Source organism: Toxotes jaculatrix, chromosome 7 (assembly GCF_017976425.1).
Source record: "Toxotes jaculatrix isolate fToxJac2 chromosome 7, fToxJac2.pri, whole genome shotgun sequence".
NCBI classification, from domain to species: domain Eukaryota; kingdom Metazoa; phylum Chordata; class Actinopteri; family Toxotidae; genus Toxotes; species Toxotes jaculatrix.
In genome coordinates, this window is record NC_054400.1 from 26,363,114 (window position 1) to 26,380,785 (window position 17,672).

General features: G+C 40.0%; 3 protein-coding genes across 8 annotated transcripts; 2 read left to right on the forward strand and 1 right to left on the reverse strand.

The window, feature by feature from the left end:
- Positions 1-15: 15 nt before the first annotated feature.
- fam151b (family with sequence similarity 151 member B) lies at positions 16-8,299 on the reverse strand. Of its 6 annotated transcripts, XR_005894308.1 has the most exons (9): positions 8,277-8,299; positions 7,850-7,975; positions 6,103-6,262; positions 5,808-6,025; positions 5,121-5,256; positions 4,188-4,447; positions 2,723-3,543; positions 430-495; positions 16-44 (listed from the first exon to the last, which is right to left on the reverse strand). XR_005894308.1 is itself a non-coding variant. In XM_041042413.1 (6 exons), exons 1-6 carry the CDS (start codon positions 8,293-8,295, stop codon positions 4,333-4,335), a joined length of 774 nt encoding a protein of 257 aa, XP_040898347.1. In that variant the 5' UTR covers positions 8,296-8,299; the 3' UTR covers positions 2,609-4,332. The 6 variants fall into 6 exon arrangements, 1 of the variants encoding a protein (XP_040898347.1); XR_005894306.1 differs by having other exon boundaries at positions 2,723-4,447; XR_005894310.1 differs by having other exon boundaries at positions 2,723-4,447; positions 8,222-8,298.
- Positions 8,300-9,525: 1,226 nt separating this feature from the next.
- Positions 9,526-12,171, forward strand: LOC121184840 (GTPase activating protein 1-like). Its single transcript, XM_041042741.1, has 2 exons — positions 9,526-9,627; positions 11,512-12,171. The coding sequence occupies exon 2, from the start codon at positions 11,526-11,528 to the stop codon at positions 11,916-11,918; it is 393 nt and encodes a 130-aa protein (XP_040898675.1). The 5' UTR covers positions 9,526-9,627; positions 11,512-11,525; the 3' UTR covers positions 11,919-12,171.
- Positions 12,172-13,813: 1,642 nt separating this feature from the next.
- Positions 13,814-16,104, forward strand: LOC121184921 (perforin-1-like). Its single transcript, XM_041042849.1, has 2 exons — positions 13,814-13,838; positions 15,582-16,104. Exon 2 carries the CDS (start codon positions 15,596-15,598, stop codon positions 15,992-15,994), a length of 399 nt encoding a protein of 132 aa, XP_040898783.1. The 5' UTR covers positions 13,814-13,838; positions 15,582-15,595; the 3' UTR covers positions 15,995-16,104.
- The last annotated feature ends 1,568 nt before the right edge of the window (positions 16,105-17,672 follow it).

Sequence of the window (17,672 nt, forward strand, 5' to 3'; positions counted from 1 at the left end):
CCAGTGTCATTAAACATCAGTGTGAAACTTTGCATCATGATTACCTGAGAAAATTAAGAAACGCTTTCAATACAAAATTTGTATACTGTAGCACTTTTCCAGAACAGCTATGTGGTTTGATCAAAAAAATTCTGAACACAAGGTCCAACTTAGTTGATGCTCACAAAGCTTTCAACATCTGATTTCCTTCCTCAGTTAATGGAGTTGATTAGTTGTCACTGAGATGATCTTGTTTTAATCATGTGACCTAAGTGTGATCTAAGTATGGAATTCTGATCACATGATAACAGGGGGTAGTAAATGGGAGACAGATGGTAAACCCTATTTCAGCAGATGTCCTCCTTGACCTTACATAAATTATCTCAAGGCACTGTACAGAATAAGGTGAAGACTTTACAATATTATAGAGAGAAACCCAACAGTTCCCACCTTGAGCAGCACTCCGACAGTGGAGACGACAAACTCCCAAAACCAGACTCAGGGGGTGGCGTCTACCTTAGAAAGAGAGACATGGAGGGAGAGAGGAGTAACAAGGGGGAGAGAGAGAGAGAGAGAGAGAGAGAGAGAGAGAGAGAGAGAGAGAGAGAGAGAGAGAGAGAGAGAGAGAGAGAGCAGCTGTGTATACTGTTGTATTCAAACACTGTCAGACTGGTTGTTAATGATAATAATAACAGTGATACTTACTGTATAGGGGTGATACTGTTATTAATAACAGCAGCACCAATTAATAATAATAACAATAACAATAATGAACAATGTTGATGATGAGTGTTGACTGTTAGCGACAGATCGGTCAGAGTCAGGGAAACCTGCTGAATGAGGACAGAGAGGAAAAGCAGTAAGGACGAGAAGAGAGAAGACCCAAAGTTAATGACAAACAGCAGTGTGATATAAATGCATGGGGGCAGAGAGAGAGGAGGGATCAGTGCAGTGTTGCATTGAGACATGCCTGAACTTTGACTACCTGATTAGTTTCATCTGGTTTCATAGAGACATACAGCTGGATGTCATCTGGGTAGAGAACCAGTCTAAACACAAATCAGGGCCAGTCACTACATCAACCTGGGCTTCTTCTTATTTAGTCCTATCAATGATTAATAATAGGAGGATCTCTCATTACAGAGTTGTGCTATGATATTACCCTTCCAGACTAGATGAAATTCTCCTAAATTGGTGGAACACCGCTTCCTTTCATCTTGCGACATCTGCTTTGAAACATGTATCACTGACTCGTATCAAGGAGCCTGAATCACTACCTTTTTCTTCAGAGGATCAACAGTGTCAAGAGTCGCTCACAGTGAGGCTGGAGCTCTATTAACAAGACCATCGACCTGCTGAAGAGAGTCAGGTTGACATAGCTGCCCCACATTGTATTGACACATGGCACTGGCCACAGCATTATCACACAGACACAGACTGTAATGCTGTGTGCTCAGTGACTGTGAACTGACACGTTACTAAAAATGGTCAGACAAAAGAAGGTTTTGAGGAAATATTATTAAATGTTCAGTGTCCATGCCATGTGTCAGAACAAGATGGAGGCATTTACATTTCACATTTTAAGAAAAAACAACTGAGTCTAATAGTAAATAAAATACATAACTAAGGCTGTTGCTGTCAACATCTACATGAATGTTGAAATCACTCATTACTGTATAACTATTTTATCTCTTCTAAGAACCAGCTCAGATAAAAAGTCTGAGTAAGGGGCAGGTGGGTGATAAGCAGTAACTGGTAGAACTGGTTTTGTGTTGTGTTTAAGAGTAAAACTGTCAAATGAGCTAAATTCAGGTTTAGGTCTGGAGTTGATGAATAAGTTGGAGCAGAGAATCGCTGTGACCCCTCCTCCTCTGTCTCCTCGACCCTCCTGGTCTCAGCTCTGGGATGCTTACAGCTTTGACGAGGCCTAAGTGGGATCTTGGGTTAAGAATTTTTGCCATCCTGTTTTTTTTTTTTTTTTTCAAGGTCCAGAATGAAACATTAATCTCAAGTCACATATTTCTCATGGTTCACACTTAATCAAACAGCACCCGTGTGTCTGTGTAATGAAGAAACAAGACATTTGCTTTTCAGAGCCACAGAGAGAGAATTGGCTGTGGCGTTAAAGAAAACTCCATCTTTGAGAATGACCTTGCATTTGAGTTCAGTGCAGAGTGAATTCAACTCAAGAAACATCCACTTTTCATCTGCTGGTTGTCATTGCCAATTTTGGATAAGAAAAGTGGTTTGTGTTCATTTTATTTTAAGCATTAATGCTACCTAATTGTAGTTGCATTCTTTATTTATTCATTATTAAAGATGACAATACTGTATATGCTATACAAAGGCATAGATAATCTATCCATTATCAAAATTTTAAACATGCATTGCACATTACTGATGGCATAAAAGTGTACTTATTAACATAAACTGCACTCTAAGAAAAACACAGCAGCCCAGCACTTAAAGATTTTTTTTTTTTGTTCAGTTTGCTCTTCGTGTTGTAAGAGCTCATCCTTTTAGAATAATCTTTTATCTAAATTGCCAGTTAGTAAATCTGCGTCCTTGAAAATATAAAACCTTCTCAGATACTCGTCACCACGTACAGAGTTGCCAGTAGCAACACTCCGCTGGTACACTCAGAGTTTTTCATTAAGCTGTATTGTACTGCACACTCTGTTTTCAATAAACCTTCTACCAAATATTTGAGTGACTTTTTTTTAAATCAAGGTGTGTAACTTACAGTTAGATATGTAATGAAAGGCTCACGGTGAGAACAAGTTTGCTTTGGACTTTTTCCTCAGCGTTTTAATTTCACAGAACAACGACAGCAGGGATCAGCATGGCGCTCTCAGTACAGTCCTGTAACAAGCAGCAGTAATGAGAACAACTTCAGCAGGACATGTGAGGCATTATTCAGCAGGACTGTATGAAAAACACATTAAGAATCAACTAGTACTGATTCACTTACTTCATTATTTCAGGCCCTGTTTAATCTGTCAGAATATTTCTGGTAGGTTTTTCAGTTTTACAGCCAACATCACATTTTAATTTCTAACAACACTATATTTTAAAAATGTCTTTATATTTTATATCTTTATACTTTATATTTCCCTGATGTCGCTTATATTTTGAGACTATATTTTTACTAAATTAAATCAAATTTACAGCTTTAGTTTCCAGTTCCTTTGCATATTTTTATATACAAAGATAAAACTGACCTCAACTTAAAATGAGGTGCATTTTTATCGATGAAACTACAAAAAAAGCATAAATTCATTTGTGCTACTCACACGTCAAAGCATCAGTAAAAATGATCTAATTATATAAGTTATAATAATGAAATACTATGTCGGTGTCAGTGATACTGAATGATTATAAACACTTTGGGTTTCTTCAGATGGTGGACAAACAATCACCTGTCAGACACTGGCTCAAAAAAAGCTGCTACTGTTCTGTCGTCCTCACTCTCTGCAGTGCAGTCTAACAGGCAGCTAAACACCTTCCCACACGACAAGCCATGGTTGTAAACAATGATGTGATTTATTGATAGAGAGGGTGAAACTAGAGAGAGAGGAAACAGAAAAACTCATGTTACCTGAGTGAGGATGAATCCACACAGACCAAGGCCAGGCCTACGGAGTAGAACTAGTGCATTTACAGATGTCTTTTCAAATGTGAAAAGTAAGTGACTTGCAATGTCATAGCAACAACAGTGACAATAATAATAATAATAATAATAATACATCCAATTTTCACACTGAAGCAATGTGTAGCACATTCAAGAAGAAAATGTATGGAAACAGTCTAATTAGAGGTCTGATTTTAAAAGCCCCTGATGGTTCACAGTCCAGCCTACGCCCCCTGGTCTCTGCTGACCTCCAGTGGTTTATCTTTTCACCTTGCTGCAGTGATGCACAGGTGTACTCCAGGGCACTGTGACATCACTGGGTAAGGTTACAGGTGTAACAGAGGACATTTCTACCAAGCACCCCCATCAGTGGTGCTGGCTGTGGTTGGAGGTGAAAACAGACTTTCAACTATGGAGGTCATTATAATTCTACTTCCTGGCCTGGTGTTGTGTTGCTCTTAACGCTGATCATATTTCTATCATTTTTCAGTTATTTCCTAATTTTTCAGTATAACAAGTTACTTGTTGCGAGAGCCCAGAGGATACGTAGCTCAGCAGCATCACCCTATGATCTGACCTGCAGCAGTTCCCTGGGTGGTCCTGACCCTCCAGGTTAGACAAGAGACCAGTTCACCTCCCCTCTCTCCACCTGTGGACATCAGTCTTCTGTAAGAGTTAAGAAACCAGTCAGACAGCGTCTCAGTATGTGTCAGCTCCGTCCTTCAAACATCGGGCAGGTCATAGTAGATCCTACTGACGTCAATCTCTTTTTTGTAGGGCAGCCAGTCCTGTGGTGTTAACGTGTCCTTCTGGCCGGTCCACACAGTTAGAGTGTACCTGAGAACAATACGGGAAAGTCCAAACATTTCATTAACAGCTCAAAGGTATTAACACATGTCAGTGCAGGAGATAATTACTCAATCAAGAGATCATCTGCTTTTATAACTGTGGGCAGGAGCAGTGATAGTTACTATAACTGAACAAAGATAGTGATAATGGGCCAACAGCAGCATAAAGAGATAAAGATCTTTGGAAAAGCTTCCTCAGGCTTATTTTTTCCAAATGTGTGGTCTTCAAATTAGAAATCACATTTGATTATGGGGCCCTATGAGGCCCGGTGAATAACATTTAGAGAGTTTGACTCGTACAGGGCTACACACACACACACACACACACACACATATATATAAATTAGCAAACTCCATGTTTTGTTGTTGAAGAGAAGTAAATACGAATTGTGCAGACATGCATCACACACAGATCTCATGCAGCAGCAGACAGAGACAAAGACAGAGACAGAGACTGAAGCAGGCCTGACCCAAAGTTAGCACAGCTCACTGAGCCACAATGAGCACGTTTATGAGAAATACACCAAGCTGCAACAGACTAAAATCTTCCTTTAGCACAGCATAATGGCATGATGGGTCATGTGTAATAGTACAACAGTGGAACTAAGCAGAGATGATGTGATGCTGATGTGACTGACTAGCCTCATGGTGTCGATGATTACCGGTCTGACTGCTGCAGCAGCCATGTGAGCTGGGAGAACGACTGGGCCAGGAGAGCTGCACGTACGGGGAAGGTGACTGGATGTTGAAGGGTTCTACATTTCTCTTCCATTGCACGCACCATGTCCCAGCTGTAACCTGAAAAAATGAAAACAGAACATGTCAGCATGACGGCGGCCTTCTCGTGGTATCTACAGCTTTCAAATGTAACACTCTTCTGTCAGGAAGTGGGTTAAAGGACGAGGAGAGGAATGTTTTTCTGGTTAAGAAAAAAATGTAAAGTTACACACAGATTTAAAATGACCAAATCAAAGGACATGAAATCTGAATTAGACTATATACATTTCTCCCATCATTCATTGCAGCATTAGAAATGCTAATATTATTTATCTGCCTCCCTAAACTTGGGATTTTGTCACTTCTGGGGGAGCCCTGGTGATTTTGCCAGGGGGGGCCGAGCTCCCCCTGCTCTCCAAACCACTATGAGACTTTTAAGTGCTACCACTGTGGCAGCTTCTCACTGTTAGCCAGAACTGACCGTCGCTGTGGCTGGTTCAAATGATACCATCAGCTGTAGTTTGATGTCAGACCAAGATGAAATGTCAGTTTATCTTCTCTCAGCAGCCAGTGTCTGTACTGTAATAAAGGTCTGCATGTAAACACAGGCAGTGGTACTGAAGTGTCTTCACCTGGGTTTTCTGTCCCAGCAGTCCATCCTGTAGTCCAGCCAAGGGACAGCACAATGTGAGTGGGTAGAGATGTCACAGCAGAAAGAAAAGCCTGAGGCTCCAGAGGTCTGGCCTGTCCACCAGGACCAGAGAGAATATCTGCGTTGATCCACACAGGACGGCTCAGGTCAGCCAGCACTTCATCCAGCAGAGCCAAAGACGGAGACACAGCCTCCAGGCTGCATGGAGAGTAAAACCCAGTGTCAGCATCACACACAGCCACACATTACTAAGAAGGCACATGACTGCATCTCACCTCTTAAAGTCCAGTTTAATTCCCTTGTTGTTCGTCTTCACTGCTTCCAGCCACTCCCTCAGTGTGATGTCACTGTCTGTGTCAGGGGGATGGGCCATGATTGGCTCTTTGGGGTCGTGACCTCTCAGGATTATGTCGGCCTCAATCATATGAGAGGGACCTACAGGTCAGAGTTGTTGATCAAAGTGATCAGTGAAGAACTCAGGACAACTTAATTAATTCATGATATCACAGAAACATACTTCTTTTTGCAGCTACTCAACAGTGAGTTCATGATATTTTTCTCACATATCTGTGTATTATATATAAAGATTCTCAGTCTGCAGCAGCCAAACCTGATTCGTAAAACTCCCACAACAGATTCACCACACTCAGCCCAGTGTTACTGGACTTTACTACAACTTTACCAGAGAACAAACAGAGAGAATGTACAGCAGCAATCAACACAGTAAACATCCAAAATGCCAAATTTTGACAGACATTAATCCATATCCAAAACAAAAAATGTGTTTTCTTAAAATTAAATTTATGGTTAAAAAAAAGTAGGGTGTGTTCTTATGGGGCCCCTTAAAACATGGAAGTGTCCAGTTTAGTCGGCACACTTGCTAAAATTAATACACTAATACTAACTAATACAACAGTCCTCTGATAAATCCGACCTTCCTGTAGGTTCTGATGGTTAGTGTTCCAATTAATCGGCACATTGTTTTCTTGAGTAGTGGTTTTCGTCTATAAAATGTCAGAAGAAAAAATGTACATCAATTTTCTAGATTTATAATGATGTAAAACAGAAAAGCAGCAAGTCTGACACAGTCAAAGAATCAATCACTTATCAAAACAGCTGACAATTTTCTATTGATTAACAAATCAATTTATCCACTAATCCATCATAATAATAGTTTCAACTGTAGTCCACATGCTTTCAGGCTCAACAGGCACGTGACCACTGTCATAGTGAGCAATGAGACCTGCAACGTTATGTTTTATGTATAAAGTTGATTTTGTTCCAGTTGTTGTCACCACGGCGACAGTATTTTGGAGTCCATGTGGACTGTGCACCTGCATATGAATGACATGAATAACTACAACTAATACTACAAGTGAGCACTATTATAGGTGACACAACCTTTTCTGAAAGCTGGCATTATGAGTAGACTACAATTTAATGTCAACACCAATAAAATAATTAAGAGATGACTAATGTCCAGTCCTGAAGAAAAAAAAGGATTTAAACTAAAAACTACAATCACTCTTCATCATTACAGCAACTACAACTAGTAGCCGAAGCTTGAAGTGATTAAGCTACAAATATTGAATATAGAATTGAATATTGAAAAAAAAAAAAGAAAAGTAAAAGAGTAAAGGAACAGGATTTGTCCCAGATGCGTCTGTTATCTGGACAAACACATTGTTGAAATATTAGGACAGAGTAAAGATTCTGGTTTAAACAGGGATTTCTGGTTAAAGACATGAATAGTGGACGATGACATGCGACTTGAACTTCATAAAGTTCAACTTCAACATCCAATGACTGATATCAGTGGGTGTGTTTGTGTGTGTAGGTGTTTAAAGCAGCTTGGAGGTGTCACATAGATCTAATGTTAGTGATGGGATGATGATTTCTATTAGCATTAAGATCCTGTGGCTCAATGAAAGTACTAAGAAAACAGAGTCAGTGTAAAGTGACAAACATTCACGGTAGCAGAGAACATGTGACCCCTCAGCAGGACGGACAGTAGACCTGTACCTGTCAGAGCCTCGGTCAGCCTGCTCCTGCTGTTCACAGCGTGCGACCACTTCACCTCAGCAGCGTCCCTCCTCTTTATCTGACCCTGGCTCAGAAAGTAGTCCAGCGTCGGGTCAGTCATCTCTCCTGCGGACAAACACTAACTGTGAATGTTCAGAGCCAACACAGCACCGCTTCACACTCTCACACGATGATTTCGGGTCGTTTGTTGAACATGAGTAAAGACGAGCGGACCGAGCAGGAGCTGTAGTGTTAGCTAGCTGGATTAGTATGAATAACATGGAACGAGGCTTGAAAACAGTTCACACACTTTAGATATGTTCGGCTAAAGTTACCCTTTAAATTCTAAATAACATAAACTGTCAAACATACGATTAAACCAAGACAGTACAAAGAAAGCTAAATAAAATCTGTTGTTGTTGCTCACGTCCACGACCGGTAACCATGCCGGTAACATCCACTAACAAAAATCAAGTTAGTAACAGGAACACAACCTATTTCCGGTTTCCGGTGAGATTTCGAAATAAAAAACCGGTAGTCTGTAACCTGTGTTATCCATCACTAACAAATTAAGAAATCCGTGTTTCGCTTTTCCTAATGTTAGATAACTTCTCGTCAATAGTAAAATTTAACATCAATCACTGACATCCTCTGTCGTTTTCACACAAAAAAAAAAAAAAAACATTAGAGAGAAATAATACTGACTTCCGCAGCACTTACTAAATCATTATCCTTCATATAATGAGAGACCATGTTCGCCGGCCCCTGATAGTATTACACTTTTCGCAACGCTAACTACCTACAATTTTTTTTGTTTGTTTGGACATATTTCATTCCTGTTCGTGAAAGTGATGGTGCAGCATATGCTGCAGGTTTCCATATTTCATCGAGGTCCTGAAGGACGACTTTCACCAGATCCACTTCTGCAACACTTTTGACATTTGTTCTTTTACTGGGACCAAAAAGGGCAGACACGGGCTCTGTGCCTAGGGTGCCTCTCAGTCTCTGCCATGCCGTGCATCCTGGTGTCTATCATCAGTGTACACCCTAACTCCTTCCAGTCCTTCAGAGATGGTCTCCATAGCACTGAGAACAATCTGTGGTGCTGAGCTGATTTCAAAGTGAAGGTGCTCATAGCTGTACGATCCAGAGGAAGCGTGAAAGTGCACAGTTCTTTTTTCATCCAGCTGAAGCTGCCAGATAATATTTTTATTATTGTCATCACCACTGCCCTGATACAGTACACTGCAAAATATGACTTGTTATTAACTTAAAAATAAGAATTTTAAGTTTTGCAAAAAAATAAAAAAAAAAAAAAAAAAAAAATCACGTTGTGTAAACACTTGTTTACACAATGTTCTTGTGATTTAGATTTGTGAATTTATTAAACTGTCCATGCAGCTGTTTGAACTTGGAGAACTGTCTCAGTTTAAAGGTGAAGTAAGCGATTCTAAATGGGAAACAAAGTGACTTGGACTAAATCACACGACACCAGCACTTTGAAGGACAGGCCCACAGAGAGGGCTGGTAAAGAGTATAACAATGGTCATGGCAATAAAGTGAACTGAAAATTAAAAATTTGTTGCGGCAGTCTTCTCATCATTATTGCTCAACAGTCAGAAAATTCCAGAGTCCTTCTATTTCTGTCATATTGTGTAATGCTGAGAGAGTAGCAGGTTTTATGGGAGGGTTTTTAATCAAACTGATATGAGCTCTGCCAGCCTTTAAAACACAGATCTGAAGATGCAGAGGTGAGAAGCACGGTATCAAGGATACAGGTAAGACTTGCACAGATAATCTTCTCGTTCTGGCCAGCTGAGTGTTTTTAATTTCCCTTTTCATTTCTTTAATCTGATCCATTCTTCTGTTTCACTGCTGCCTTGACTGTCCCTGTTATAAGTTCTGACAGTCTGTCATTCAGTCTAGTAGTCAGTGTTTATCTACTGTTAGTAGTTCAGCTGTAGTACACCAATAATACTGCTGACGCATTACTACAACCTGTACTGTCAGTACAGCAGCACTCAACTATCATCAATGTTTCTAAAATAACAAACTCACATGTGAAAACCACTGCTCCCACTGTGTTGTTTTCTGCCACAACAACAAAAAAGCTCTAAAATTCCTTCAAATGTTACCAACTCAGCATCTAGCTGGTGAACATGTTAGAGCATTTGGCAGCTAAAGAGCCAAATATTTCCCTCAGGAGTTGGTAGAGACCAAAGTTGGAGCTAACAGAGGCTTGATTTTGGACTTTTTCCCATTTTGCCACGTGGTCAGAAACACAACTCCAGTTTATTAATCTTAACGTTGCTTGACTTGGGATTGGTTATTAAGCATTACATTCACTGGTATCTAATTGGACACTAAAAACAAGAATTAATTATAGACAAATTAATAAATTCACACACACACACACACACACACATATATATATATATATATATATTTAATTAGGCATTTCATTCAATCAGATTGAAATATTTAATACAAAAGAACCATTTACATGCCACTGTGATCCTCCATAAGGTGAAAACTGTATATAAATCAGATAAATCAGAGAGACACAACAAATAAAGTCAATTTATTAAATCAGTCTAAAGAACAAATGGAAAATAATGAAGTAAATCAAATTAAAATTAAAATAATCAATGAAACAGTCCAAACAAATCCAGCTGTTAATGGAGCTAAATCTTCACACTCGCTTTCAGAGAGGATGATGCAATAACTCACAAATGGAAAGATGATAACCCTGTAGGCTTGTTTTATCTTTATGGGGCGGAGCCGTTATTCATCAGGTAAAGGTAACAGGTGCAACACAGCCTGCCCACAGATCCTGTTTGTAGTGTCCATACTGAACTATATGGTTCCAGTATCAACACAACAGCAATTCTGTTTTATAGTGTTTTAGTTATGGTAAGCTATGCTCAATGATGGCCTTTAAATAAAAGAGTACTTCAGAGATCTAGTATTACACTTCCATAAAGTTCACCTGTTCTCAAAATGAAAGCAGTAGATAAATCAAACTCCAAAAACACCAGGGAAATTGTTTTTTGTCATTCCTATTGTGTCAGGAGGTATACTCTGACATAAAATTTATTTCCTATGGCAAAGTGAAGCAAAACTCCAGTAAGAACCAATCAGTCAGAATGTGCTGAGAGATGGGCTTACACATTGGCTTTGGTATTTTCATGGGATTTACTGGCAGTAAGGAAAATGCAGAATAACACCCCCCCCCCCCCCCCTCTTCTTCTACAGCTGTAATCCTCACCATGTACAAACAACAAATTTAACTGTGATGCACTACTCCTCCTTTGACCACTGGAGGGCAGTGAAAACTCATGAATCGAAACACATATGTCAGCTCCACCAAGCCTCAAAGCAGACACAAGACAGGACACAAGATATTTGGTGAAATCTGTCAGGGAAAAAAATAGCTGTGGTTCCTTTTGTTCTTTTGTAGTGTTTTGTAGCGTGGAGATGTGGGGAGGTCTGAATGGTCGATGCCTCCTGCCCACTTGTGGTTTGTCTGCAGAAATATTTATGATTTCATTTTTAGGCCAAGTAAAAACACTTTAAAGACTCATTATTATCACTGTTATGACAATAAAGAAAACATTTCAGAATGCTAGCTACAATCTGGATTTGTTCTTCCACCTCCTTAGCGATCTGTAAAGCCATGGCCTCCAGTCTTCCTCTCCTCCTGCTGGTCTTGTGCGGTCTGGGCGTGGCTCAGTCCAGGCTGAAGGTGTACAACATGCGGGCCACTTGTCTTCCCTCTGACCTGTTGGGAATCACAGACGGCTACGTCAAGGTGTTCTGTGGCTCAGCTTCTCTGGGTACGACAGCTGTCCGTAAGGACAATGCCAACCCCTGGTGGGAGGAGGAGTTCTCCTACTTCAAGGCCCAGCAGAACGACGTACTGAGGCTGGAGGTACATGACAGCGACATCTTCTTCGATGATCTGCTGGGAGTCTGCCAGCGTCAGATCAAATACGGAACCTATGAGCACGAATGCTACCTGGAGAAAGGTGGCACCCTCCGCTACACCTACAGCCTCAGCAGTCATTAGGCATGTGTCTGACCTTTAGTCTTCACATGCAACCCACATCTCTCAGATGAGGAATGTTAATGTATGATTTCTAAGAGACTACCTGTGGGTTCTTAGGTTCTCTGTTCCAAATCTATGATTCATCAATTAGGATTATACACAAAAAAACCTCAAAAAAATCAATAAACTTTCTTCTGGTGCCTTTGTCACACTTTGTCATTGGCTGTTTTACCCCTGTTTCAAATGAACAATAAACTGTGCTGCAACAACCAAACTTTACATTGTGTGCTTTCTTATTTAGCACAGCTAATACTGTGGTTGTGAAACAGAAACAATCAGTTTATCACTGCTGTTTGAGTTTATTACCTTCTAAGACACAGCGCTTACGGTTTAATAAATTCCTCATGAAAATTACACAAACCAGTAGATGTTTGTGAGAATCATTAATCAACATCTGTGGAAGATAAGCCACAAATTCAGACTTTTAAAAACTTAAAACCTTTGCAGCTGTTCAAGATTAATGTTCTTTACTGGATATAGGATTGGTTAAAGATAACTGTTAACTTTGGTTTTAGGTATTTCTATGCATAATGTAATTTAGGTAACAAAGAGCCACAAGAAGCAGATGACTTTATGCTACAAGTCTTCTCTCTGTGTGTAAGTATTTTAAATCTAGCTTTGTTCACATTCATGTTTACTACCTTGCAGTCTCCTGTGTCTTCCTTGCTGCATTGCGGTGCACCTTGCTATGTTACTACCACCTGTTGATTGGTGGAATAGTTACACACCATAGGTAGGATCACATGTGTGCACACGTGTTCGCTCCACCTTTGCAAAAAAAAAAAAAAAACCTTCTGAACAGAAAAACAAACAGGGACCAACTCATAAAAAACAGCTCTATAGCACTACTAGAGGTCAAAAACTCAACACAGAGCCTTTAAAAGTACCCTCTGACAAGGCAGCTTGTAAAAAACCAATACGCAAATAAAAGGAGGAGAACTAGAAGAGTGCAAGACAGCCAAACACATCACAAACCTTTGAAAGAACCACCTGAAACCCAAAGAAGACCCAAGGAGCCATGAACTGTCATGGACTTTCCTCCACAGTCTGCTGACCTCAACCTCACTGAACATTTATGGGGGATAAATACTGAGAAAGTGAAGCTTTCTGTGACACCACAAGAAGTCCAAAAACATGCATGTTTTGTATTACTAAAGGTGACAGAGCCTTTGCAGTCAAGGCTGCCTGACTTTGGAGTGAGCTGGACATCAGGGCAGCAAATCAACTTTTCATCTTTTAAATCACTGTTAAAAACCCACATTTGAAATGTATTTATGGTGATGGAGCTTTTCAGCATTTCAGTTCATTTTACTCCATTTGTGCTCAATGATGTGATTGTTTTTTATTGGTCTTAATTTTGGTCTTATTCTTTTTGACTTTTAAATATGTTTTTGTTGTGACTGTGTTTTGAAAACTGCTATACAAATAAAGCTCATCATTATCATTATTATTATTGTCACACATATCTGCACATTAAATTCTCACAAAATCTCACATGGTCTCCTGTCCATACTGGAAAATAAATCCATAGCTTCTGATTCAAAAGTAAAATATCTTTTAGAAACACAGAGACATTTCTTGTGTGGAACATTTGGCATCTTTGCCCTTTGAGAATGTACAGGTTGTACAGGATGTACAAATAAACTCCATCTGATTAGATCACTGTGGTGTTGTAGTGCTCTCATCATATACTGGATAAGGTGACCAACCCAAACCAAACCATGACTGGTTCTGTCATATTGTGTAATGCTGAGAGTGTGACAGGCTGTGTTGTTGTTGTGTTGTGGGAGGGTGGGATGAAACTGATATGAGCTCTGCTGACCTTTAAAAACATATGGAACAACAGGCAGCATGGTGAGAGACAAGGCATCAAGACTACAGGTAGGATTTTACACCTGTTACGGTTTCTGTTTTCCATTTTCATTTTTTCAGACTAGTTAATGCCCTTTCTTTTCTGTAAACAAAGAAACTGAAAAAAATAGAAGAAAATTACAGCTGACAGAGCAGAACTGTATTTCCCATGTTTTGGCTCACTCTACTTCTCTTTAAATTTGCCATTGTTTGTCTTCTCATTTTATTTTTGAAATTTTTATCCTTATTCTCTAATACTTCTGATTCTTACTTTCATGAAAACGGTTAATTTCTGTTTCTTGTTTATTTGCTTTTTTTAATTAATAAAAATATCTGAGCCCTTCATTTGGGATTATTTTCCATTTCTGTCCCTCACATTAAACCTTTCAATAACAAATGTTACTGTGAATGTAAGTGCATGTGTTTGAACATTTCATCCCTCCATCCACTGTGAGCAACACTGATCAAGAGTCTGGAGGTTTTGAATTAAATTAATTTAATCTTTTTTTTTTTTAACCCAGTGCCAAAACACATTCTGTAATCATGCTAAATTAACTGGGATTAATTCTCTCAGCTTTGTTTCAGATGTGTGGACTGAGAACAGGAACACATGGAGTTATTAAGACTTTTAAATGAATGCCTTTTAACAGGCACTGACTGGTGACATGAGGAAAAGATTTGGTGTGGGGTAACTGGTGGATTAATAAATTAGACGGCAGTCGACCGTGGATCTGAAACAAACAGGTCACACAGGGACGGAATAAATATGTGGGCCTATCTTTGGAATGATAAGAGATAACTACAAAGTGAATGGAAAAACTGTCCAAACAAATCCAGCTGTTATCAGGCTAAGTTTTCACACTGTCCTCCTTTGAAGATGATGCAACTTCTCCCTGGTTTCTGAGACCTCGCTGGGCCATGAGTGATGAGTCATGTGGTCTGTGGTGTTGACACAGCTGCTTTATTATAGGAATCAGGAGGATGGAGCGACATGACTTTTCAACAGGTCTAACAGTTGTATTTATAGTGAGTTTGTATTCAATCAAGATACATTTTTTGCTTATTCTTACACCTTAAGTATCTATGACTTTACATAGTTTATTATGCATCTTGCATGCATGAGATGACATAATGAGATAATTCTGTGCACATTAATCTGAATGACATTGTAAATCCTCACTATTCAATCCAATTATGTTGGATGTTGAATGATTCTGCACCTCACAGTTTCTGTCTAATGCTAATGTTCTTGTAGTGATGTAGGAAATAATCAATTCCTCCAACCTGAATGAGCATATAGGTGGTGTGTCCCTACTGGGTGTGTGGGCAGGTGGACTGGACCTTTATTGCCCAGTATCAGCTGTTTTTTCTGGTATTTGATTCAATTCAAACTGTCTTTAAATGCCATTCATTGTTTGGTTATAGAGGGAAAAACAATTGAGACTGATCAGTTTAAATATCAAAGAGATTAGAATTCTGAATGATAATATGGGCCCCAAGACCTGGCCCCGATCCTTGAGTGAGCCCACTGGGGATACCAGCTGGAGCAGGACATGACACTGCCCTTAATAACTGAAAAAAGTGCCATAAGAAAGATGAAGGAAAACCAGTTCAGCACTGTGCTGTTTATAACATCTTTTAGAAGGTACTTGAACAAAATGTTATGGTCCACCATTTCAAAAACAGAAATGAAGTGGGGGTAAAACAGTGCAGTCACAGGCACTGAGGGCTGAGTCCATGCAGCCAGATTAAAATGCTGTTCCTCCTCCACAGCCTCCTCTGAAACCATGGCCTCCAGCCTTCCCCTCCTCCTGCTGGTCCTGTGCAGTCTGACTGAAGCTGAAGCTCAGCTGAGGCTGTTTAACCTGCGAGCAAGCAACCTTCCCTCCAACATACTGGGAACCACAGACGGCTATGTCAAGGTGTTCTGTGGCTCTGCCACTCTGGGCGAGACATCTGTCCGCAACAACGACCAAAACCCCTGGTGGGAGGAGGAGTTCACCCACTTCATGGCCCAGGAGAACGACGTACTGAGGCTGGAGGTTCATGACAGTGACTTCCTCTTTGATGACCTGCTCGGAGTCTGCCAGAGACAGATGAAACTGGGAACCCATGAGCATGACTGCTTCCTGGAGAAAGGTGGAATCCTGCATTACTCCTATACCCTCGGCAGAAAAAATCTTTAGGCTTGTATAGATGTGTCAGGCCTTTGGCTGTTACAGGCAGCCTGTATTTACCACAGCAGGACTACGTCTTCGTCTATGGTGTTAAGAGGCTAATGTGCAGCTTTATTCAATAAAACCCTCTAAATGTTCATTCCAATCTCTGCGTTATGCTAAATTATTGTCTTTTTCTCCTGCTGCCTTGTTGGTCAAATAAACCTGCATCAAGTGAATTTTTATTGTTGCAAAGGTCATATAATACTTATGTGGATGTTAAACCAATTCGCCTGCAATTTATTCCAAGTTTATTCAGCCAACTCACACTGAGTAGATCATGACTGAGCAGACCACTGACAGTGACAGAGCAAACTGAATTTGTCTACCTAAACTAGCTCGTAGGTGTTTCATTCATTCAGCTGCTGCAATCTTCTTCTACCTCAGTGTGAGGGAACATTAAAAAGAGACCATCTATTAGTCTATAAAGCTGCATTATTAGGATCAGGAAATCGCAAGAGTGGTGCCGTGTGCAAGTACTGACTCTATTGTGAGTCTGTGAGCATCTTTGTCACTATTGTGTGTCTGTGTGCGTGTCAGTACTGTACTGTCTTGACACAATTGTGTCTGTGTGTCTTTGTGTCTGTTGCCTCTATTGTTTCTGTGTCAATAGCACCGCACACTATTGAGTCTTTATTTCTACTGTGGACTTGAGTCAAATGTGCAGAGTAAACGGACTTGATGCTAAGTCTCTACAGGTGTGTGAGCTTCCAGCTCAGTGTCTTCACTCCAATACGTTAACATGAGAGCTGAGAGGAAGCTGGCTACACTACACAGCTGCTCCACTTCTGCTCTGAACAGGACTGATGTCCCTGCTGCTCTTTATACTGGATGTGCTGATGAACTGAGTCTCTGGAAACACTGATTTATCTCCTGTGTTCTCTGTCTCCTTCTCTCTACAGTTTTCAGCTCCAGCTCCACCCTGTGGAACAGCTGAGTACTGCAGCTAACTTCTACATATTTTTACAGTGGATGTTGATGTTGCACATTTAAGGTTACGTCTCTGAAGTCCTGCTTATTACCATCTGTATCAGCTTTATCTCATATTATCACAGATACAAGATAAAAGCAGATAAAACCTGAACAATGTCTAAATTGAATCTTCAACGCACAGAAGATTTGGTTCACAGTCAGACTCTGGATGCTGACGTGGTGCTGAACTGAGGGTTATTTCTGGTTTGAGTCCAAAGACAACAAAACTCAATTTCTGGCTTCCCAACAACAGGTCTCTCATAGTCAAGTTCAACTCAGACCAACTCAAAACATTTAAATAAAATTCAATAAAATATGAACAAATTACTTTGGATCTCTAATTACATCACATTCAGTTATATCATGAACGTACTTATTGCGGTTCAACACAGACTGGAGAAAGGAGACTGGAAATGACACAGACATCAGCTAACAATCAGGAGAGAGCACAAAAGCAGCTAATACCAAACTCACAGTACAAACTGAGAATGGTAACCTTGGAAACAGCAGAATATCCCATATCATAAGAACCTAAAGTTAGAACTATAATTTGCTATGGTTTCTTCAGTTAAACGTACACATAATTCAGATGCCAATAGAGTTTTGGAATTCATTCATAAATTCACTCACTTGGTAAACATACAGCTTTAAGACAGTCAGCAACAGTCTAAATGAA